The sequence below is a fragment of the Mauremys mutica genome, chromosome 3 (assembly GCF_020497125.1).
Source record: "Mauremys mutica isolate MM-2020 ecotype Southern chromosome 3, ASM2049712v1, whole genome shotgun sequence".
In the NCBI taxonomy this organism is placed as follows: domain Eukaryota; kingdom Metazoa; phylum Chordata; order Testudines; family Geoemydidae; genus Mauremys; species Mauremys mutica.
Window position 1 is genome coordinate 140,916,441 of NC_059074.1, and position 24,615 is coordinate 140,941,055.

The 24,615-nt window shown below is 45.1% G+C and overlaps 1 protein-coding gene across 6 annotated transcripts in view; it reads left to right on the top strand.

Moving 5' to 3' along the window:
- KIF26B (kinesin family member 26B) overlaps positions 1-24,615 on the top strand; it is a 417,971-nt gene that overhangs the window by 382,239 nt on the left and 11,117 nt on the right. For all 6 annotated transcript variants that reach the window (XM_045010461.1, XM_045010455.1, XM_045010458.1 and 3 more), the window contains one exon: positions 24,051-24,253. In XM_045010461.1, the coding sequence (XP_044866396.1) occupies positions 24,051-24,253 (203 nt within the window). The remainder of the gene's footprint in view (positions 1-24,050; positions 24,254-24,615) is intronic.

Genomic DNA, 24,615 nt, shown 5'->3' on the forward strand with positions numbered 1-24,615 from the left:
TTGAGGTTGATTCTTTAAATAGTTGGTTCACCAATTCTCATATTGTTTTGAATGAGTTGAACATAGGTCCAGTAATTTTTACACATTTTAAAAATAAAATTAAAAAATTAATTCAATGTCTCCCCATTTCTCATCATTGAACATTTACCTGGCAACTAACAAAGCTGTAGCTTTCTTACAACCCAGGTCCTCTTTGTATTTGGCCCTGCAGTAGTGAAGCCATAATTCTGTGTTTGGTGGTAGCACAATCTTTCACATGTCAACTGATTTATGATGTCATAAAAATAGAATTACGACTTCAGTGCAGTATCAAGATGAAGGAAAAACTGAGATGTAGAGGCGAACAATGTTATGATGAACATACATATTTTTTTATAATAGGACAAGAACCAGACTGGTTTGGCACATTTCTTTTTAAATAAATACCCTCTTCCAGTAGGTTTGTACTAGCCTGAAACATCTCTGTTAAGGAATATTTTTATGAAAAAAAAACATACAAAGCTGTGCAGCTCTTGAAGCGTGGATATTATTTTAACGCATGGTGTCATGAGCATTGGACCCTGTTTGATTTGCTGTCAAAGATCCACTGTGCTATAATGGATACGGCAGTATAGATATGCTCATTTCAGGTCAGGTGACCTTGTCCACTTTATTTATGATTATTATTAACAGAAAGGCTAGTTGTCAGACATAATCAACATGAATCTACAGAAAGCCCCTTTAAGAGAAGTCGTAAAGAGCCTTTAAGGGAATCACCAGTAGTCTTGTCAGATTTCACAATTACTTTTGAAGTTCTGATACACCGAAGAGACAGATTTTTTTTTCTGTGATTAAGATCTTGTTATTTTAATGTTCTTAAGTGCATTACTTGTACTTGTAGTACTTATGCATTGGTTGTTATAGGCTAGGCATCAGAGACACAACAGTAGCTTTTGGAAGATAAAGCTAATTCATAATCTATAGGTTTAGCCTTGGTTTAAATTTCAGGATCTAAGTAAGTGTGTGTTTCATAGGCAGCCTAGCGTTGTATATGCAGTATAAACACACACACAAATCATCTTCCATTATATTCTCCCACCCACTCTTCAAACTGAAACATTACAAGATTACATCATCAAGCCAATGAGCCTTTTTCCCTGAAGTTAATAGATCAGTTTAATAAGTTGCCCAATTTTTCCAGCATTTAACACTGGTAGTATAATATTAGTAGGTCAGTATATTATTGCCCTGAAATGATTGCTTACAGTAGAGGGGATTTTAATTATGATTACAGTTAGCACTAATCTGGGGATGTACATTTTCAAAGCACTGTACAAATGTTATTTAATCCTCCTGTGATGTATTATTATAATCCCTATTTTGCAGATGGGGAAAATCAGGCTGAGAGGTTAACTAACTGGCCCAAGGCCACAGAATCACCCCCTCCCTAATGCTGACTAGACAGACCCAGGATTAGATCTCAGGCAGGTTGGCTCCAGGCCTTGAGCTCACTTGACTTGACCACACATCCGCTAATCAATGGCATTGCCCTTTTAGAACAGCAGAGCAGAAGTTTTGATTTGTAATTGTCTATTTGTGACACTGTCCCGCCTCTGCACCTCCTAACATGTGTGCAGCTGCTTATTCTCTGGTTTCTTCCCTCCCCCATTAACTGCTCCCCATTAAGAGTGAATAGGCACCTCAGTCACTTACCTTCAACTGGGAGGATGTGAATTATGTGATTATACAGCAGTGAAGGCTGGTGACACCTGAAAGTAAGGAGGCAAAACTGACACACACACACACACACACATGCTGAGAGGCAGTTTAGGCATATGAAAAACTATATTATCTGACACCAGAGTTTGCTCACCAGGGAACCCTCCCCATGGACAGCGCCTGGCACAATGGGGTCCTGTCCATAATTAGGCTCCTGGGCTCTCCGGTAATACAAATAAATAATAATAATAATACACTAGTCAGCAGCTCTTGATCCCCACACACAGAATAGGCCACAACATAGCTACTTCCAGTCTCTTCCAGCCCAGAGAATCAAAGTGCTAAGGTTGCTTCTGAACACAAGCCTCCTGGATGTCCATGGTGCAGTGCTCCTTCTTTTTAGCAGTGTTCCCATGTGTTAGAAATAAATGCAAACTATACACTGACAGTGATCATTTTTTTAAAAAATGGGGGTGGAATTTGAAAAGCACGCAGCAATGGCCTACCTCTGCTCCCTCGATGTCATTGGTAAAGGCTAAGTGCTTTTGTGGCTCCTTTGTGTTACCAGGAAAAATACTCCAAGCAAACTCCCTTTTGCAAAGTCACGACAGTATATCAGGAATGCCGGCCTTAAGGGGCAGGCAGGGTGGGGCAGCAGACCGGGCACCAGACTGGGAGTTGTAAAGCCTATATTCTATTTTCTGTTTTGCCAATGACTCACTGTGTCACTCTGAGCAACTCATTTAATGTCTCTATTCCTCAGTTTCCTATCATAAAACAGGATGATTCTTGTCTAACTTTGTACAAACCATTGGGATTTGAGAATGAAAAAATATTACATACATGTTAATCACTATTATTCTATATACAGTGGTCCCTAACGTGGTGCCCGTGGGTGCCATGGCGCCCGTCAGGGCATGTATGTGTGCCGCCTAGTGCCCAGCAGGGGACCTGCCGGGGACAGAGAACTCAGGCTGCAGGCGCGGTGTTCTCTGTTCCCAGCAGGTGCGGGGCCTGCCTGGTTCCCAGCAGGGGAGAGAAGCCGCGGCCCCACGCCTGCCGGGGACAGAGAACTCTGGAGCTGCAGGCGCTGGTGTTCTCGGTCCCTGGCAGGTGCGGGGCCCACCTAGTGCCCAGCAGGGGAGAGAATCTGGGGCCCCGCGCCTGCTGGGGACAGAGTACTCCAGGGCTGTGGGCACCGGTGTTCTCTGTCCTCGTGGCTTTTCTCCGGCTTCTCTCTATTCTTTGGATTCATATATTATGTAATATTAAATATTTTTTTTGTATTATTTAATGTACAAATACAAAATAAGCCTTGAAAAATTGTTGGCGCCACCACGCTCTTCTGAAAACATGAATGTGCTACTGGTCACAAAAAGGTTGGGGACCACTGTTCTGTATAGTTTAGCATCTGAAAACCAGTGGACCAAATTCAGTCTGTGTGTAAACAGGCACAGCTCCCACTGAAGTCACTCTCAAAGCTGAATTTGGCCCAGCTTTTTAGGAATATGAAAAACTACTTCTAACTCCAGGTGCATGGCTCCTGGCAGCAATGAGGTAAGGATAGAACAGGATCCAGGCCTGTAATTAGATTTACACTGTATAGCAAAGCTTCACTTGAACTCCCATATAATATACATGAATGCCTTGTTTTTTTCCCCCTGCATATATTATATATTGGTTCCTGGTACCTGCCTCCTATGATGTTTCCAGACTTTCAGAGTCTGTAATGAACCCTCTCATGGGGCCAATAGCACAGAGGAGCGTTTGGTACAATTTGTAACAGGAAGAGGGTTTTCTATGGAAACCACATAGCTCTTCCTTCGGCATCCTCCTTCCCCTTTCTGGAATTGGTTTGGGTGCATAAGAGTCTCATGTCCGTGTTTTATATGGATAGATCAAAGGCCTTTGGCATGTCTGTGACTAATTACTGCTTACAATGCTAGTTCAGGACTGGACGGTTTTCTCTCCTGAGGAGTATGTGTGTGTTTAGATTTCTGGTTCTCTCTAGTCCAATTTTTTTTTTAATAGTGGTCAAAGTTACTTAATACAAGATGATTGAAAAACAAAGCAAATCTAAGTTTGGCAGTTTGCAAAAGCATATGCATCAGAGCTGGTTTCAGCAGGGGAACATACTTGGATCTTTAGGATCTGGACTTCAAGGTCAAAGGGGGCTTAGACAGAGCAGTGAGTCAGAGGCAAGTAGTGACTGCTGCCTCCCTGCCTGCCTGCTGGCATGGGATGGGCTGTCTCATTGAGGGGGAAGATCAGGACTCAGGCATGAGAGGAAGACAAGAGTCCATCTGGGGAGCAGGGAGATTCTCTCCAGGTGGCTTGGTTGGGAAGAAGCTGCTGTATATAGGGCCTTCAAGTTTGGTCAGCCTGGGCCTATTTTGCCTTACTCATTATTGTATGTCAGTGGTCGTTAAAAAACAGGAAGCTAAAGAATCCCTATGAAAAGTACAAGCCAGTCTTCTGAATGAGGCTCATCTAGAGTGGGGGTGGACCCAAGCTGCAAAATTCAGACTTTCCTAATATTTAAAGGGGTTTGGGTTCATTATAATACTAGGCCCCATAGCAACGTTTGGATTCACATCTGAACTGTCCCAGCTTTTAAAGGGGTTTGGATGTAGGGGTCTGCTTTAGGTCTCTGTCTCCTGCCAGAGTTTGACAAATCCAAGATATGATTTTTTTAAATTTTGTTCTATATCAGGAACCTTTCTGGCCTGTAGATAATTAAAGCTTCTTGCTGAAACATTTTATGGGTTGGGCAGTAAAAGTTTCATGACTACTGGCAGCTCTTTCTTGGTGCTAAGTTTCACCACCAAGAGTAGAGGAAGCTACTACATGATTCTAAACATCGTCATAAAAATGACAGACTGTCACAGCGTGACAATAATTATATATAATTGTAGTCTCTTTACATCACATCCTACATTATAACTCTATGCTTCTCTGGAGTCAGAGATGTTTTTAAGAATGGGGGTTCAGAGGTTCTGTAAACTCCAGATCTGAACACTCCTAAACTCTGAAGAACTTTCAGATCTATTTCTGTTAATGAAAATACTAGAAAATACCAGGCACAGATTGAATCTGTGGGCAGCAAATAACTTGAATCCAGCTCAGACCTGCTACTGGTATCAGACAGCACTGAAACAGGATCTTAGCAATAATGATGAAACACAGAGACAGAGCTTTTCTTGCTGCATCCAAGTGAAAAGGAATTCAGTTCACATTTAGCCTACATAAGCTCAGAACTGCAAAATATCCCTGGCACCATAAAGCCAAAGGGCATTTCCAACCCTTGCATCTTAACTTGTCCACATCCACAACCGATAACGATAAGGACAATGATGATAATTCACACGCTGCCTTATCCCCCACCATGACTGGTGCCATTAAGAATTATAAAGGGAGATTAATCTTTGTGTGTTGGTGACTCTCTTTGAACATGTGACTGTTGACTGGATTGCAGAGAAGGGTAAGTGGGCCCCAGCCACAATTATTTTCTGTTGTTGTTGTTCATTAAAACAACAGCATTGATTTTCCCAGGTCAAAGCCAGGTCATATCATGCCACAGATCTGTGTGGAAAGGGATCACAGTAATCATTTTTTACACGCTTGACTACTGCGTGCCGGTGCTGAGCTTTCGGCTGCACGAACATAGGAATGATTTAATAGAGGAAATGGCAGCAGGCTATTGTGAACTGTGAAGGCTCCATGTAACATGCATGATTGAGTCAGACACCATTAGACGGGTGTAAATAAAACCTGCTCGCTGTGTTGGCACAGAATTAGCTCAGTGGAATGCCTCTGCCACTGTCCTGTCTGGAGCTGATGCTGTCATAGCAGTGTCCCCTGTCCTTGGCTTGACTGGCAAAGTGACTGGTGAATCGATTTACTTCAGTATTATAATGCCTAGGACAATAAACAGCTCTGTGTCATCTCCATATAAATAGTGTCATGAAACTGACAAATACATACGGAGCCAAAGGCCAGCCATAAGATAAAGATTTAGGAAAATCCCTATATTATGGGCACTTTTTTGCTAGCAATGTGTGGGTGCTGAGCACTGTACCGGTGAGACCTACATCTTCCCTGGGACTTCTCCCAAAGTACAGTCAACCTGCCAGGCTAAATGAAGTGATGTATCCTGATTTGGTTTCAGCAATGCTTGTTCACTCGCTCCGAACACTCTGCCCCAGACATGCTTCCAAAAGGAAGCAGTAGTTGGGGGAGTGTGGTCAGGAGTCGTGGGAAATTGACAAAAACAGGCAATTGCCTGGTACCCAGAATGTTTGGAGGTCCCTGAATCTATGCCAGTTTCATGTACATGCAGTGTCTCTATGCAGGGGCACAAGTTTGTGAGGGTAATTGCGTTCCTACATATGAGTAAAGGGTAAATTCTGATTCACACCTTGTTCCTACCGAAGTCCTACTGACTTCAGTCTGGTTGTATAGAATGTAAGTCAGGAGAATATGGCTCTAAATATTTTGCACCATCAGGTATTAGGGCCAAAGTGGAGAAATATATTTAAGATCATCTTTTGAAATCTGAAATTTGCCTTTGTCTCGGAATCAAATATTAATTTGTTACTTTTTGTTCTGAATTGTTCCAGCTCAACTTGTTTACCTTTATGTAACCCAGGGCACTGGGATGGGTGAGTGCAAGATGGGTTGGGAAGCAATGGGGTGACTCGGCCATAAATGTGGCCTCTTTTGTGCTTCACAATGTCTCTTTCTGAAATTTGTCCCCTAAACATTTGGGGTGAATTCTCCACTCTGTTACACAGGTGCCACCCCACTGAAGTTGCACCAGTGTCACTGAGAGGAGGACCAAGAGCTGTGTAAGTTGCAGTACAAATGCTACAGTCCAGCACAGGGGAAAAAGAGATTTTGGGACTCGCATGGGAGACAGGACGCAATAAAATAAACATTGAGGAAGAAGGTCAAAGGAAAAGGGAGGAGGCTATCCAGTCATGGGGAACTGACTGCAAGGGCACACCCCACAGGGAGGAGGAGTGAGAGGAGAAATCAGTCTTGCTTTCCCAGATAATAAAAGCAGAAGCCCGGTTGCTAGAAAGTGGGGACAGCAGGGGGACCTCTGCATACTGTCTTCACAAACAAACAAAAAAGGCCTGAAGTGACACTAAAAGCCAGTGCTATTTCGAATGGGAGGAAAGGGTTCTCTGAAAACAATGCAGTAGAACAAATTGTGTGTGTTCTACACTACTTAGTGTGGGGATGTTTAATCTCTTTCAGGTCAATTATATGGTTTGTTGGCCGGGAGAATGCTGAACCATCAGATCTGTACACAAAGGCAGTTTTACTTCTTACAGCAACTAGTGTAGTAATGAATGGCTTCTGCTCTGTATCTTACCTTCTTCCCCCTTTGAACTTACACTGTAAACTTGTGGAGTCATGGTACATGTAGTTATGATTTGGTTTCTATTTATTGGACCTTGAAATGTTTAGGGGGCAACTACTGTTTTGTACAGAGTTCAGATGCAGGCTGTTACACAGGAGACACACATTCTGCTCCTTATGGAGACTTCATTTTTGTTGTTTTTTGTTTTACGTTTATCTAAAATAGTTTTAAAAAATTCAGACTGGAATTTGCCCATAGAAAGCAATCTAACCAGGAATACACTGAGACATCTTGCACCTAAGCAAATCCCATTATCTTTTAGGATTTCAGGCACGCATTTAGCAAAGAACATTTGACTAGTTCCACTGACTTCAGTTCGGCTCTTCATATCCTTCAAGTTATGATCAAATACCTAGTTGATTGAGAGTCCTTTGTCTGCAGATGACATCTTCTCAACACTTGTCTTCACTGCAGAGTTAATTTGACTTATAACTTGAGTGTTGCACCTAACTCAAGTCCCAGCGAAATGCCTTTACTCCAGTGCGGTGGGGCTTTTAAATTGACTAGTCCTTCAGGGGGAATAGGTAACTCATCAGCTGCCAACCCAGTCACTCTGTGCAGCTCAAATTGTTATTTCAGTGTGGCTGCTCTCACTCAACCTAGACTAACTCGAAAGGAGTTAATGTGGGTGTAGCTAATTTGAATTAGCAGCAAAGAATCCTGTGGCACCTTATAGACTAACTGACGTTTTGCAGCATGAGCTTTCGTGGGTGAATACCCACTTCTTCGGATGCAAGTAGTGGAAATTTCCAGGGGCAGGTTTATATATGCAAGCAAGAAGCAAGCTAGAGATAACGAGGTTAAATCAGGGAGGATGAGGCCCTGTTCTAGCAGTTGAGTGAAAACCAAGGGAAGAGAAACTGGTTCTGTAATGGCTTGCCAACTACAGAACCAGTTTTTCTTCCCTTGGTTTTCACTCAACTGCTAGAACAGGGCCTCATCCTCCCTGATTTAACCTCGTTGTCTCTAGCTTGCTTCTTGCTTGCATATATAAACCTGCCCCTGGAAATTTCCACTACTTGCATCCGAAGAAGTGGGTATTCACCCACGAAAGCTCATGCTGCAAAACGTCAGTTAGTCTATAAGGTGCCACAGGATTCTTTGCTGCTTTTACAGATCCAGACTAACACGGCTACCCCTCTGATACTAATTTGAATTAACTCTGTAGTGTAGACAAAGCTTTAGGCCTTGTTGTCACACTAAAAAAAAAAGTATATTTTTTACATTGCAGTAACTAACACACATGAGCTATCCTAAGGTAAACTAGCTGAGATCAGCACTATCCCCACCTGCAGTTGACTTTGTTTAGTTTATCTTGTGGTAAAAAAAAAAAAGTGCCTGGTCTTCACTGCGTTTTTTACCATGGGATAGTTCACACACATTAATACCCTGAGGTAAAATAGGTACCCATTTTAGCTGTGAAGACAAGGTCCTAGGGCTTGTCTTCACATACAGCACTACAGCTGCACCAATGCAGTGCTTTAGTGAAGACACCCCTATGCCGACAGGAGAGCTTCTCCTGTTGGCCTAGTTAATGCACCTCCCCGAGAGGCAGTGGCTGTGTTGACAGGAAAAGCCCTCCTGGTTAAAAGCGGGTGGTTAAATCAGTATAACTACGTTGCTCAAGGATGTGGATTTTTCACACCCCTGAGTGATGTAGTTATGCTAATCTAGGACTGTAGTGTAGACCTGGCCTTAGAGTCAGATGCAGGAGAGGATATTTAGTAAATGCTCTGCTGTACTACAACTGAGACCACTATTACTGGTTTGGCAGTGGAATCAGTGGACTGGATTTCTTTTGCTCTAAGATGCGATACTGATATCTATTTAGTTTTTTGAATGGAAAATGAATGACTCCCTTTTATATTGTTGGAGAGTCAGCTGGCCTGAACAGATTGCTGGTGCACCGTGTGTGTTTGTGTGTCCTCACTACCAGGGTGGAAGGGAAGGGGAAGGGGAGGGGGAGGGATGGATATGTGCTAATCCTGCCAAGCTTCCAGGTTGAACAGTTGCCTTTGTAAGCAACGTGCTGGAGAGCAGAGGAGTGGTGCATTATAGTCTGCTACAAAGCACTTTATTAATTATATAGTAAAGATTTATGAGCTCCCAGCCCCATAGAGCCCTTAATAAACATGTGACTTCAAACGGGTATTTTTTAAAGAAAAAATAGATATTTATTTGAACAATTGAATCCTTGTCTTTGTGTGTTATCATGGATGAGCAAGCTGTCACCTGCTCTGTGGCGTTCATCCTAAAATGCTGCTTTGAATGTATCTCCTTACCCAGCCCATTTAATGTGAAATCAGATAAACCCCAGAGACTAAATGGAAGGACAAGAGGCAGTAGGAATTCCTGTCAAGATACACCAGACCTTCTGTACCCAGGCTAATAAGCAGCCCATTAATCAATGCATATTTTAAATAGATTAGGTTCCATTCAGCTTCACTGCAAACATGCAGGAGTTGTTTCATTTTATTTCTCCCCAACACATGCCAAAAAGCAAAGATATACCATCCTGAGTCAGTAAAAGTGAAGAGCATTGACCCTTCCCCCCATCCCCCCCCCCATACCTTGATCCTGCAGTCAAATTTGCACAGATGGTCCCGTGTCTGTGCCGAGCCGCATTTACTTCAGTAGGACTCCGTGCAGACATAAGAGTCCACCCATCCGGATCAGGTCTCTCTGCCTGTGTTTATTTAATGGCTTGATGGAACAAAGACCAGACAGCCAGATTATTGTGGTAACCCACTGGCAGCCCAGACAGGAATCCTGACTAGGAAAACATAATGAGCTCATATTTGCTTACTCTGCTTCTGCCACTGTTGTCCACTCTGCCTGTCCACCTAGTGATGGTCACCGGGACAAATGGCCTAATATAAGAGCCCATGTAAACCACCTTTTGGACCATATGATTTCTCTTTCGCATTGGGTCAAATGGGGATGCGTGAGTAGTATAAAGCAAAACCACCCTTCTACTAGACACACCTATGACCTCTTCCCCCTATTTCCAAATGATGTCCTGATTCTGACCTCACAGCAATGTGAATCCTGAGTAACTCCATTGAATTCAGTGAAGTTACACCACTATAAGTGCCATTGGAATCCGGCTCTGAATTTCCATAGGGAGGCATGTCCCATCTCCCATGGAATGAACCCAAATCTCCACCTATTACATAAAAAATTGATGTTAACAATCACAGGCACACTGGAGACAATACAAACTAAATGCTTTATACAGAGGTGATATTAAATGAGTCACAAGCATGAGTTCCCATCAGGATGAGTTTTGGTTGTGTTCAACTGAACCCTCGTAGCACTAAAAATAATACATAAGCACCGTTAATACATCTCCCACTCTGACACGAAAATGGATGTATGCATTAACACGCGGACTTGACGCAAAACTCATTGGGTGACGTTCTTTGGTTTGTGCTATACAGGAGGCCAGACTAGATGATCATAATAGTCCCTTCCAGCCTTATAGTCTATAACTCCATGAATATATAAAATTGCAAATGTCCTAAGTAGCAAGATACAGCTTTGCTCTCAGATTAAAAAATTCCAATGCTGCAATAGGATGAGAGCCTTTTGGGAAGTACCCAACGCCCTCTACTCCTAATGGAAGCGGAGGTGCTGAACGCCTTGCAAGATCAATCTCCTAATTTGCTACACTTTAGTTTTAAAACAATTTCATCACTGTGGACTGGTTTGAGTCAGAAGAAAAATTGATATCACTTGTCACCAAATGAGGGTGATACTCCTTTAAGCCGAAAGGCTAGTTTTTTGTTATAACTGATTTCTTATAACCTGAACGTGCCAGGCTCTTGACAGAGTAGGTGCCATGGTACATTTCTAAATGCATAAGTAAAGCCCTCGGTGTTTTAGCAAAATTGGTTATCCCTTTATACTCTTATGCAAGAATTCTACCATTCTCTGGCATGGTGCTGTTTAATCTCCCGGCTGGTTAACAGCTGGTCTCTCCCTTTGGTTGTCTCTGTGTGGGGCCATTGGACCGAGGTCACTCTTAGCTTTGCAATTTAGTCATGTCATTTCAAATGGCGCCTGTGCTGCATTTGTCTCTTGTCAGGACACTGCCACATTTATCATTGCCAACTGGTCAGTTCTTTCTGGGTCTGTGTTGTCATCCGTCACATGTCGATTTTACTCTTGATGTTGCAGCTTCATCTAGGGCCTGATCCAAAGCCTGGAAAGATGCCCACTGAAGTCAGGCCTAGGATCACTGTCGCTCCCTGATGTGTTTTCGGCTTCACTGGTTCCTGCATGCTGGATTGTCAGGCATGGGCTCATTTGCTGGCCAAGAGTTTAGGAGTCACAGCATTGTTAGTTTGAAATCTCAAACCATTTGGCAAAAAGTTAACCTAGCATAGGGGGCTTGGAGACAAAGAGTCTGTCTCTCCCTGACTTGGCTTCTCTCCTTCTCTCTCTCTTCTGTTTCAATAACTTTATTGATATGACAAGGGCTACCGGTGTTGCCAAAGTGAATGCAGGATGGGCAGAGCTGATAGCAAATTTCTCCAGTGTCTGTGTTTTACATTACTGTCTGTTTCTGATCTGGTGGTTCAGTCTGCAATCCATTTTTAAAGCCTATTTCTACAGTCTGCCATTATGGAGAAAACCTGTAGAAAGTGATAGATTTTCTATAGGCATTTGTTTGTTTTGTTTTTTGATGGTCCTGTAGCATTTAATACACAACTGTATCCTTGCCATAAATTTCTATGTGCTCATTCAAACAACCTATAGAAAGGGGGGTCATTTTCCATTAGATTCTGTGGATTCAATCCTGGCTCCATTGAAGTCAATGGCAAAATTCCCTATGGGTTTTTCGACTTTTCCCTAAGGGTCTTTTCTGCAATCTCCCCCTTCTATCTGTAGCTTTGTCATGTAGGGTAGCAGTACTCATTGGTCTCTAGGTTAATGCGAATGGTTCATGACCAGGCCTCTTCCTCACAGAACTGCCTCACTGTAATTCATTCTCAAGTACTTCAGTCCAAAGCTTCTCTGAGTGCTCATATTGCCTCTTCTGTTGTGCCAATTGGCAGCACCTCGTTCCCTAGAAAGCAAACAACAAAAGTGCTAGGGACCAATTAAAAACATCTTGAAATAGTTTTGTGTGTCTTTGCAAGCAGCAGGCTGGGGAGAACCATTGTAGCCAGTAGTGAGCTGGAGCCGGTTTGCACCGGTTTGCATGAACCGGCTGTTAAATTTAGAAGCCGGTTTGGAACCGGTTGTTAAAGGGGTGGGCAAACTCCAGGGCCCACGGGACCATCCTGTCCAGCCCGCCTGAGCTCCCAGCTGGGGAGGCTCCTCCGGCCCCTCCCCCGCCTTCCCCACTCTCAGAGAGCCTGGCGCCAGCGCTGTGGACCGCTCCTGGGCAGCTCGGCAGCTCCTGCCGCTTTAAGCGGCATGGTAAGGGGGTGGGGCTGTGAGCTCCAGCGAGCCGCGCGGCATCCATACGCGCTGCCCTGAGCAGCATGTTAAGGGGGCCAGGCCGGGGCTGGGAGGAAGGATTGGATAAAGGGCAGGGAGCAGTTGCAGGGGAGCGGAGGTTTGGGGGGGCAATCGGGATGGGGAACAGGGGGGAGTTGGGTAGGTGTGGGAGTTCTGGGGGTCTGTCGGGGTGGTGGTGGATGGGGGTCAGGGCAGTCAGAGGACAGGGAGCGTGGCGAGTTGGGTAGTGGGTGGGTCCCTGGGGGGCAGTCAGGGTGGGGGGTCTTGGGCTTGTACTCACCAGGCAGTGCTTAATAACTGGTTTCCTACCGGGTGGTCGTCAGCACTTCGGCAGCAGGTCATTCGCTCGCTCCAGGCCTTCGGCGGCACTGAAGGACCTGCCGCCGAAGTGCCATCGAAAACCCGGAGCGAGTGAAGGACCCGGCGCCGAAGTGCTGCCGAAGACCCGGTAGGGAACCGGTTATTAACATTCTGGCAGCTCATCGCTGATTGTAGCCCTTCATTTTCAGTCATAGTAAGCCACAGAAAACAGCTTGGGGACTGGACAGCTAGTAAACTATTTGTTAGTCTCATTTGTCTCCCACCTCTTCCAGTCCCCGACAGGGAATTAGCCCCTTCTCTCAGTTGAGGATGTGTTGATGTTGCTTTACCATACTGTGATGCTAACACAGGGTATGAAAAATAGGAAGCAAACAGATATCTAATGCTTAGAGTAGGGGACTGGGAGTCAGGAGATCTGGATTCTATTTCTCACTCAGTCCTCCTGACTTTTTCAGGCCCTATTTAAACTACATGTTAACACAAGTTGTGGCCAAGTCATATTAGTACATAGCTTATTCTTGCCTATGCAGGCTGAACATAACATGGAATAATCATGCAATAAGTAAGTAATTCCACCAGCAGCAGGAATTCTTGGAGCACCAGAGAGATTCACTTTAACCACCACTTGTCTAACCCTACCCAGAGCAAGCCTAGATGACACCGTGGTTAAAAAAGCATCAGCCTGTCTAAACTAGTGCTTTCACTGTCCTTGTCACTAGCAGAGCTACACTAATATAAATGGTAACATAGACATAACTTTGTAGCCTGATCCAAAACTCATTGAAATCATTGCCATGACCTCTACTGACTTCGGTGGTACATGGTTAGCCCCCTGCAGTTTGGTTTTCTCATTTGTACTATGTAAATAATAAACCCTTAATAACAAGAGCAAGTAAAAATGCTAATTATTTTTCATGGGAAAAATTCGAAACATATTTTTTTTCTGAATGTAATGGGAAAATATTTGGAGGGGGGTAGAAAAAACTGACTTTTTTTCAGTTTTCAAAAAAAATGGATTCTGCCCCCTGTATTTCAAAGCCATTTTTAATTACATGATCACTAACTGTGTTCTCTTCAGAATCCTTGGAGAATGAGGCAGCTGCTCTAAATAGAAACCCTCAGGCTTCTGGGCATGAGCAAACTTTTAAACAAGGGAGTAGAAAGAAACTCTATGGGCAAATGAAATGTGATCTGTAAGAGGATGCATGGAATGAGACAATGATCTGAAGGCTCCCTGCATACTATATGAAAAGGAGAATACAAGTCTGTGTCATTGGCGGTTCAAGATTGTGCCTCATTGAGCAGAGTCTTTCCGTTGACTTCAGTAGGGTTTGGATCAGGTCCATGATGTGCAGAGCAGAAGGGTCATCTGCTGTCTAGCAAATAGTTCCATGGAATCACTGTATTTTATCCTTTTCCTTTTTAAAACACCTAGAAAATTCCATAGAGAAAGTATATGAGAAAAGCTCTAGTGTTGCATAGTGAAGCTCTTTATTAGTAGAAATACCAAAGTTAAGTTTGCACACACAAGCTTAACTCTGCCCCCTTTTGTGTCTGCATTATGATACACCTCTTTAATTACAGGATAACGCACAGTTTTTTCAGCATGACACCCTGTACCAGGGTTTGCTGGTATATCTATATGGGCAAAATCCTCTACTGTGGATGCAGCTTATACCAACAAAAGAGTGTTTTTGCTGATACTGTATAGCTTATACCAACATAAACTATCACAGCATTTTTGCTCGTATAACTGCATCTACACTGGGGATTGCTAGTCAGTTAATTGTGGGTGTGTGATTTTTTTATTTATTTATTTATTTATTTTTAATATATTCCTAACTAACACAGCTATGCCAGCAAAAATGTTAAGTGGAGACCAGGCCTGAATGTGCGGCTTGGATGGTGAATGAGGAAAGGATGTGTAGTGATTGAGGCAGGCAGCTGGAGAGGATTGATTGGAGTACAATGAATGAGACCAGGGGGCCGCAAATTGAGCAATAAGGGGGATAAACCCACAACACATTTGGAACAAAGGAACTGCCATGCTGGATCAGATTCATGGTCCGTTTAGTCCACTAGCCTGTCTGTGACAGTGGCCAGTGCCAGCTGCTACAGTGGGAGGCACTAGAAACCCTGAAGTGGGCAGTTATGGAATCATTTGCCCATAGAGTTTCTTTCTACTCCCTTGTTTAAAAGTTTGCTCATGCCCAGAAGCCTGAGGGTTTCTATTTAGAGCAGCTGCCTCATTCTCCAAGGATCCTGAAGAGAACACAGTTAGTGATCATGTAATTAAAAACAGCTTTGAAATACAGGGGGCAGAAACAAGGTTGTACAGGCGGCCTTAATTTGGACTTTCCTAGTCACCTGTGCGCTTCATTTTAAAACTTCCTGCACATTGTTTTTGTATGGAAAAGTGTTTTAAATTGGGACTACCTAGGGTCCAGGATGGTGGTTCCAGATATAGCAGCTCTGTAGATTAGCCACAGGTTTTTCACAGGGAAGGTGGATGGTGGGAGAAATGATCTCATCAGTGTTTAAAAATATTATTTTCAAATCTGCAGCCCCCTAACTCAGTGGGACAAGACATGCTTGTTTGCCTATTTTTCTGCCTGGTGTGCAAACATTAGTGGAAAATCAGACCTAATTCTGTTCTTTGCAAATGCAAATACTGGAAGGTCAATAGATTTTTAGCTTTTACCCAAACACCACCTTGGCAGTAGTTTAGTAGATATTTACATTGAACTTAAAATGAGTGCAGTTTTTGAGATTCTGCTAAATGATTTTATTTTGGTTTTAAAATAAAATCTGTGCACGATTATGCTATATCCCTCCCTTGCTGGCACCAGGCTGAGGCTTTGCAGCCAAGAGAGCCAGTGTATGGTTTCATTCAGGCTGGCTGGCTGCTTCTCTCCCCTCACCTCCTCCCACCTCTCCTGGACGAACACTGCAGTAGCTGTCAGCTAGAAAATAAACCAACCATGTTTCCTTCTCCCCCCCTCCCACCCCATCTGTCTCTTTTACTGTATTAAGCCAGGAAGAAAAATATAACTGTTTTTTTTCCTCTGTCCGTGTAAGTCTCTCTCTCTGTTTCCCATCAGCCTGTACACCAGGGGTTCTCAAACTGGGGGTGTCAGGAGTCTACCCTCACTTGAAACTGGGCGGTTTCAAAGTGAGGACCCGCATGTCTTCCCCCCACCCCAAAATCCTAGGGTCGGTCTCCTTCAGGCTGCCACCACTCGGTCGATTACGTGGGCCGAGACACCCCTATATTCCCCCTCCCTCTCCCCTTTCCAGAGACGTTCCCTGGGGAAATACAGATCCACTCATCGGAGGGAAACCTCCCCCCCTCTCTCTCTCCTAGCCACTGGAAAGAGATACCTGATTCAACTGTTTGAATCAAACCCAGGAGGAACTATCTCCCCCCTCCCTTCTCTGCCCGGAGATAAGCCTGTCTCATCACCGAGAGAGTGTCTTCGCCCCTCCCCCTATCCACAGTAGAAGGGATTTAATCAGGTCTTTATAGAAAGAATTTATTAAAAGGAAAACAAGAAAATACAGAATCTCTATGAGCCCAAGCTGGACACTCATAGGGTATAACCTTGCTAAGTTTTGGAGAGAATCCTCTCTCTTTCTCAGTACACAAAACAGCAGAATAAGAATAATCAATAACAAACACACAGAATTGCAAGCATAGGATTATTAGGTGAGGACACAACGTATCTTTCTAATACTCACTATCTTGACTAGAAGAAATTAGTTCAGAAAGGTGGAAACTTGTAGACTTGATTAAAACATCTGGACCCTTGTAACTCCAGACGGCTAAAGACAAAGACCCCCCCAAACAGAGGGAAAAGTTCCCTCCTAGGAGTTTCAAATTCTCTTCCCTGATTGGTCCTCAGGTCAGATGCCCACCAGGTACTATGCTTTAACCCTTTACTAACTATTCATGACACGCCCCCAAATCGTCACAGTGGGATCCACTGGCGGCGATTTCCTCCTAGAACAGTAAAACAACCAGAGTAATAAAACACATGCACTATTACATCGACTACTAAGCATGAAAACATATTAAGAACAGTTTTTAGCCACTTGATTCTGGGAAACTTTCACGAGAGAGTGCATCAGCAACTTTGTTGGAAGCTCCTGAAATGTGTTGAATGTCAAAGTCAAAGTCTTGGAGAGCTAAGCTCCAGCGGAGAAGTTTCTTGTTGTTTCCTTGTTGGTGTGAAGCCACTTTAGCGCAGCATGGTCAGTTTGTAGCTGGAACTGCCGGCCCCAAACGTATGGGCGTAGCTTTTCCAAGGCATACACAATGGCGTAACATTCTTTTTCACTGATGGACCAGTGGCTTTCCCTCTCAGACAGTTTCTTGCTGAGAAATACGACAGGATGGAAGTTGTGATCTGGTCCTTCCTGCATTAGGACCGCTCCTACCCCACGTTCAGATGCATCGGTGGTAACTAGGAAGGGTTTGTCAAAGTCTGGGGCCCTTAATACAGGGTCCGACATGAGCATCGCCTTAAGCTGGGTAAAGGCTTTCTGACACTCATCAGTCCACTTAACTGCATTTGGCTGGGTTTTCCTGGTCAGATCAGTTAGTGGGGCAGCGATTTGGCTGTAGTGTGGTACAAATCGCCTGTAATATCCGGCCAAACCTAAGAAGGATTGGACCTGTTTCTTTGACCTTGGGACAGGCCACTGTTGGATAGCCTCCACCTTGGCCTGTAGGGGGTTGATGGTTCCTTGACCCACCTGGTGTCCTAGGTAAGTCACTCTGTTTTGGCCTATTTGACACTTTTTGGCCTTAACAGTTAGTCCTGCCTGCCTGATGCGCTCTAAAACCATTTTCAAATGTTCTAGGTGTTCGGGCCATGAATCAGAAAAAATGGCCACATCATCGAGGTATGCAACTGCACAGTCTTCCAATCCTGCTAGTAGACCATCCACCAGCCTTTGGAAGGTGGCAGGTGCATTCCGCAGTCCGAATGGAAGCACAGTAAACTCATACACCCCTGCATGGGTGATGAAGGCAGATTTTTCCCTGGCGGGTTCATCTAGTGGTACCTGCCAGTATCCCTTGGTTAAATCAATGGTAGAGATGAACTGGGCACGTCCCAACTTTTCCAATAGCTCATCAGTGCGTGGCATTGGATAGTTGTCTGGACGAGTTACAGCATTGAGCTTACGGTAGTCCACACAAAAGCGTATTTCCCCATCTGGTTTGGGAACCAGAACCACTGGAGATGCCCATGCACTGGTAGAAGGGCGGATGATACCCATCTCCAACATGTTGTCAATCTCCTGTTTAATAGCAACTTTGGCATGAGGTGACACCCGGTAGGGTGGTGTTCTAATCGGGTGAGCATTACCTGTGTCAATGGAGTGGTAGGTTCGCTCAGTCCGTCCTGGGATGGCTGAGAACAAGGGGTCGAAGTCAGTGCACAGTCCCTTGATCTGTTGCCGCTGTAGACGTTGTAGGGTTGTGGAGAGGGTCACCTCTTCCACACCACCATTTCGTTTACCTTCGTAGTAGACACCTTCAGGCCACTCGGTGTCATCTCCTTCCTGAACTGTAAAGTGACAGACCTGTAATTCTCTGGGATAAAAGGGCTTTAGAGAGTTAACATGAAACACTTTAGGCTTTAAAGAGGAATCAGGGAATGTTATGAGGTAGTTAACAGCTCCTAGGCGCTCCTGGACCATGTATGGTCCTTCCCAGGACGCTTCCATCTTATGGGCTTGTTGCGCCTTCAAGACCATGACCTGGTCTCCTACCTTGAAGGACCGCTCCTTGGCATGTCGATCATACCAGACCTTTTGCTCCGCTTGAGCATCCTTTAAGCTCTCTCGAGCAAGGGCCCAAGAGTCTCGGAGGGTGTTTTGAAGGTTGCTTACAAAGTCCAGAATGTTAGTCCCTGGAGGAGGTGTAAACCCCTCCCATTGCTGCTTTACCAGCTGTAATGGCCCCTTAACCTCATGGCCATACACCAGCTCGAATGGTGAGAATCCTAAACTGGGATGTGGAACAGCCCTGTAGGCAAACAGCAACTGTTGTAACACTAGATCCCAATTATTGGAGTGTTCATTGACGAATTTGCGGATCATGGCCCCCAAAGTTCCATTGAACCTTTCCACTAGGCCATTAGTTTGGTGATGGTACGGGGTGGCAACCAAGTGATGCACCCCATGAGTTTCCCACAGGTCTTTCATGGTCCCTGATAGGAAGTTTGTTCCCGAATCTGTAAGAATTTCAGAGGGCCAACCCACCCTGGTAAAAATGTCAGTTAAGGCCTGGCACACAGTGTTAGCCCTGGTGTTGCCTAGAGCTACTGCTTCCGGCCATCTGGTAGCAAAGTCCACAAAAGTCAGTATGTACTGCTTTCCTCTGGGGGTCTTCTTTGGGAAAGGACCCATAATATCCACAGCTACTCGCTGAAATGGGACCTCCATTATGGGAAGTGGTTGGAGAGGGGCCTTGATCTGGTCTTGGGGTTTTCCTACCGTTTGGCATACCTTACAAGACCGGACGTAAGTGGTTACCGCCTTGCCCATCCCCTCCCAGTCAAAGGACCTTCCCAACCTGTCTTTGCTTCGTTTCACCCCAGAATGGCCACTAGGGTGATCATGGGCTAAGCTTAAGAGCTTTTCCCGGTACTTGGTCGGAACGAGCAACCGTTTTTGAGGATGCCAGCCCTCCTGGTGTCCACCAGAAAGAAATTCCTTGTATAACAGTCCGTTCTCCACAACGAACCGGGATCGGGTAGTAGAGCTGAGAGGCGGTGGGTTGCTGTGTGCCGCCGCCCATGCTTTCTTGAGGCTGTCATCAGCTTCCTGCTCTTTCTGGAACTGTTCCCTTGAGGCGGGAGACACCAGTTCCTCTGGAAGCGATGTAGGTGATGAGGTTGTTTCCGTTGACTGTGGACCGCTCCCCGCTGGTGCACAAAGTGTCATTTCAGGCTCCGGCTGAGCCTCTTGGGTAGGGTTGTTTGCTGCTTCTGCCAGTTCAGGCCCGTTGGCGCCCTCTGGCGGTGGAGTTGCAAGCGCTGGCGCCGGTGCTGGCGCTGGTTGCTCTTCCAGTTCCGGTTCTGGGACTGGATGTACTATGGCTGCTGTAGGTGTTGGCCTGGGATCCGGTTCCACCACCTCTGTCTGGGTCTCTGGTAACACAGACGGGGTCTCGGTGGATGGCTCAGGAACAGGGATGGGTCCGGCAGCTCGTCTGGCTTGGCTGCGTGTAACCACTCCCTCTGTTTTTTGCCGTTCAATGTGTCGGGCCAAGTCGTTCCCCAGTAGCATGGGAATCGGATGGTTGTCATAGACAGCAAAAGTCCACTTCCCTGACCAGCCCTTGTACTGGACAGGTAAACGTACAGTAGGTAATGTTACAGGTTTTGACATGAAGGGTCGAATTGTCACTTTGGTTTTCTGGTTGATGAATTTGGGGTCCACGAAGGTTCGGTGGATAGCTGACACATGTGCTGCAGTGTCTCTCCATGCGATGATCTCCTTTTCGTCCACTCTCAAAGTTTCCCTATGTTCTAAGGGTATTTGAGATACATCTATGTCCGGCTTTCCTTGGTGTGAAGGTGCAAGGAGTTGCACTCGGTTTAGGTTCTTTGGGCATTTGGCTTTGATATGCCCCAATTCATTGCATTGAAAACATCGCCCAGTTGATGGGTCACCGGTTTGTGTTGGTCTACTGGAGACTGGTGAGGTAGAAGAAGAGGTAGAGTGTGACTGTCCGTGGGTTGTAGGTGTGGGTTTGATTGGTCCGCGACGGTAGGGTTTAGTGTCGGTGTGTACCCTGTTGGATTCGCTCCCCTTGGCAGTAGCTTTCGTGTTGTCTACTGATGCCATCCATCTGGCTCCAATCTCTCCTGCCTCAGTGAGAGTTTTTGGTTTACCATCTTGGATGTAGCGTCTAATGTTCTCCGGAACACCATCCAAGAACTGCTCCATCATCATCAGGAGGGTTAGCTCGTCCATGGTTTGAACATTGGCTCCTGCTAACCAGGAAGAAAAATGCTTTTCAATGTAGGAGGCGTGTTTTGGAAATGACTCCTCTGGTGTCCATTTCTGGTTTCTGAAACGCTGACGGGCGTGATCAGGGGTGATGCCCATTCTGAGTTTGGCCTTGGTTAGAAATAGTTGAAAGTCGTTCATTTGGCCCTTAGGCATTTCAGCTGCCACCAGGGCTAATTGTCCGCAGAGCTGTGGCCTCAGCTCTACCATGTATTCTGCTTCAGGAAGACGGTATCCCAGACAGGCCCTTTCAAAGTTTTCTAAGAAGGCCTCAACATCTTCACCTGCCCTGTAGGCGGGAAATTTTCTCCGAGAAGGTTGATCATTAGGTTGAAGAGGGGTTGGATTGGGTGGAGTTTGCTGTTTAGTTTTTTCTAATTCCAGAGCCTGTCTCTGGATTTCCAGTTCTTTGTCTTTCAACTCCAGTTGTCTTTTGTGCTCAGCCTCTTTGGCTTGTATTTTCTCCATTTCTCTCTTGTGCTCAGCCTCTTTGGCTTGTATTATCTCCATTTCTCTCTTGTGATCAGCCTCTTTGGCTTTTTCTTTCATTTCAATCTCCTTGAGTTTTAATTGTAATTCCATGTCTTGTAATTGCAGTTCTTTGTGTCTTGTTTCCAGTTTAGATGCGGCTTTGGCACTCATTGTGTCTGTGTCCTGGCGCTGGCCACACCCCTCTGCAGTCCGTGAACTGTTTGTGGTGTTTGACAGTCCCTAACCCTGGCTATGATAACTTGAGTACAGAAAGATAAAGCAATCCTCTGTATAGCAAACTGTGGTTTGTGTAATGTGACTGTTTTGTACTGAGAAAGAGGGAAAGAGTAAAAAAAAAATTCCTCTGTCTCCCTCTGCTCTGAGTTGCTGTACTCAGCAGCCCAGCTGAAAGGCTGCTGCTAACAATACCCCTGAGAAAAATCTGGTCTATTCCTTAGGGATTTGTGTTCTCCTGTCTTCTGATCCTTTCAAAAGACACAGGGAGAAAAAAAAACCTGGCTGGAGGGTTTCTCTCTCCCCCACCAAACCTGTTTTTCCTGTTGGATGGGAATGTACTTTGTTGAGCACTTCCCCCCACCTCAGGAATCCTGAGTGATATCTCGTCTCACAATGGACGAAAACACCGCTCCACAGGGGGCTTTGTAACAGAAAGCCCTGGAAGAAACTGAAAATCTTCTAACCCTGAAACTGCTTCAGAGTGCCTCTGGTAGAAAAGCCTTGCCTCTCTCTCTGGGTCCAAAACACCACTGCCACCATGTCAGGAGTCTACCCTCACTTGAAACTGGGCGGTTTCAAAGTGAGGACCCGCATGTCTTCCCCCCACCCCAAAATCCTAGGGTAGGTCTCCTTCAGGCTGCCACCACTCGGTCGATTACGTGGGCCGAGACACCCCTATATTCCCCCTCCCACTCCCCTTTCCAGAGACGTTCCCTGGGGAAATACAGATCCACTCATCGGAGGGAAACCTCCCCCCCTCTCTCTCTCCTAGTCACTGGAAAGAGATACCTGATTCAACTGTTTGAATCAAACCCAGGAGGAACTATCTCCCCCCTCCCTTCTCTGCCCGGAGATAAGCCTGTCTCACCACCGAGAGAGTGTCTTCGCCCCTCCCCCTATCCACAGTAGAAGGGATTTAATCAGGTCTTTATAGAAAGAATTTATTAAAAGGAAAACAAGAAAATACAGAATCTCTATGAGCCCAAGCTGGACACTCATAGGGTATAACCTTGCTAAGTTTTGGAGAGAATCCTCTCTCTTTCTCAGTACACAAAACAGCAGAATAAGAATAATCAATAACAAACACACAGAATTGCAAGCATAGGATTATTAGGTGAGGACACAACGTATCTTTCTAATACTCACTATCTTGACTAGAAGAAATTAGTTCAGAAAGGTGGAAACTTGTAGACTTGATTAAAACATCTGGACCCTTGTAACTCCAGACGGCTAAAGACAAAGACCCCCCCAAACAGAGGGAAAAGTTCCCTCCTAGGAGTTTCAAATTCTCTTCCCTGATTGGTCCTCAGGTCAGATGCCCACCAGGTACTATGCTTTAACCCTTTACTAACTATTCATGACAGGGGGTCATGAGGTTATTACATGGGGGGTCGTGAGCTGTCAGCCTCCACCCCAAACCCTGCTTTGCATCCAGCATTTGTAACAAGTGTTTTTAATTTATAAGGGGGGGGTCGCACTCAGAAGCTTGCTCTGTGAAAGGGGTCACCAGTACAAAAGTTTGAGAACCACTGCTATACACACACCTTTCTTGCTTTCTTTCGCCATTAGGCTAGCACCATATTTACAGCAATTAGTAGTATAGTAGACGCTTTCCACACTGCATCAGCTTTGTCTATACTGGCCTTTTTTCTAAAACTCTTCAACCGCTGCACTGACCTCACCAGCAGCGATGCCACTAACATAAACTGTATGCAGGGAACTGCTGGTGTTTGAACCGCTATGCCCTCTCACCATGCAGTACTGAGTATTATTATGTCATTCCTACTGCTGCCACAGCTGCAATGGTGCGAGTGCCCAGTGAGAGTGTTTCTGGAAAAATTCTAGCATAGAAGCTATGGTGGTGATAACCAAATTAGAACACAGTTGCTGCAGGCATAGTTCTACGCTTGTTGCCTTTTCATGGAAGTTGGTACAAAGGACAGGTTGGCAGCTATTTGAAAGTGATTTAGATTCCCTAATGGGGGCAGGCTATGGCTTGGGCTGGCTAGTATTGTTCCCAGAGAAAAACAATCAATCCACATTAGTCAAGGGAACCTCTGGTAAAACCATAGTAGAACATATTAGGCCAGTTTCACCAGCAGACCCTGATCCTGCTGCAAAAACTTCTGCACACCAGTAAATGTATGCACATGAGTAAAGCATGCACAGAGGTGTTTGCAAACTGGGGCCATCTCATGTACTGGGTCTTAGTGACTTGGTGCTTTATGTTCAGAGTTAAGCAAACCCAATCCTTCATGTCTTCAGGTTCTCTCTCTCTTACCGCTTTCTGTTTAACAGGGTTGAATATATTACATGTGTGTAGAGGTCTCTTTTGGAGAAGGAGCAGAAATGAGAGGAATTAACTATGCTAACATAACTTGACAATTCATGTATTCTTTAGGTTCTCAGAGACGAAGACTCATACCGGCTTTGTCACTCGATGCAACCTCCCCGGTCAGGAAACCTGCCAACAGCCCAGGGGTCCGTTGGGTAGATGGCCCACTGCGAAGTGCACAGAGGGGGATGGGTGAACCCTTTGAGATCAAAGTCTATGAGATAGATGATGTGGAGAGACTCCAACGTCGACGAGGGGGGGATAGCAAGGTGAGTGCACCTCAAAGGACTGATTCCCATTTCAATCCTAAGGGACTGATTCTGAAAGGTGATGAGCAACTTCTGGGTTCCGCTCAGCATCTCACAGGATCAGATTCCAAATAAACAAAACTTGAAGCTCATAGATGAGCAGCTGCAAACCAAGCTTGCTTTTTTTTTAATCAGAAACTTCCATGTATGCCTGTCACATGCTCAATGATCCTCATCTTGATTGACCTCTGTGCCCTGCCACCATCTCTGTTTGGGAGAGTGGGCGCTTGTGCTTTTGCTCATTGTGGCTCTTAGGTGCGGAATTTGCTCTCCCCCGACATCCTCCCACGCTCATTCCTCTCATCTTTTAAAAAGCATCTGGA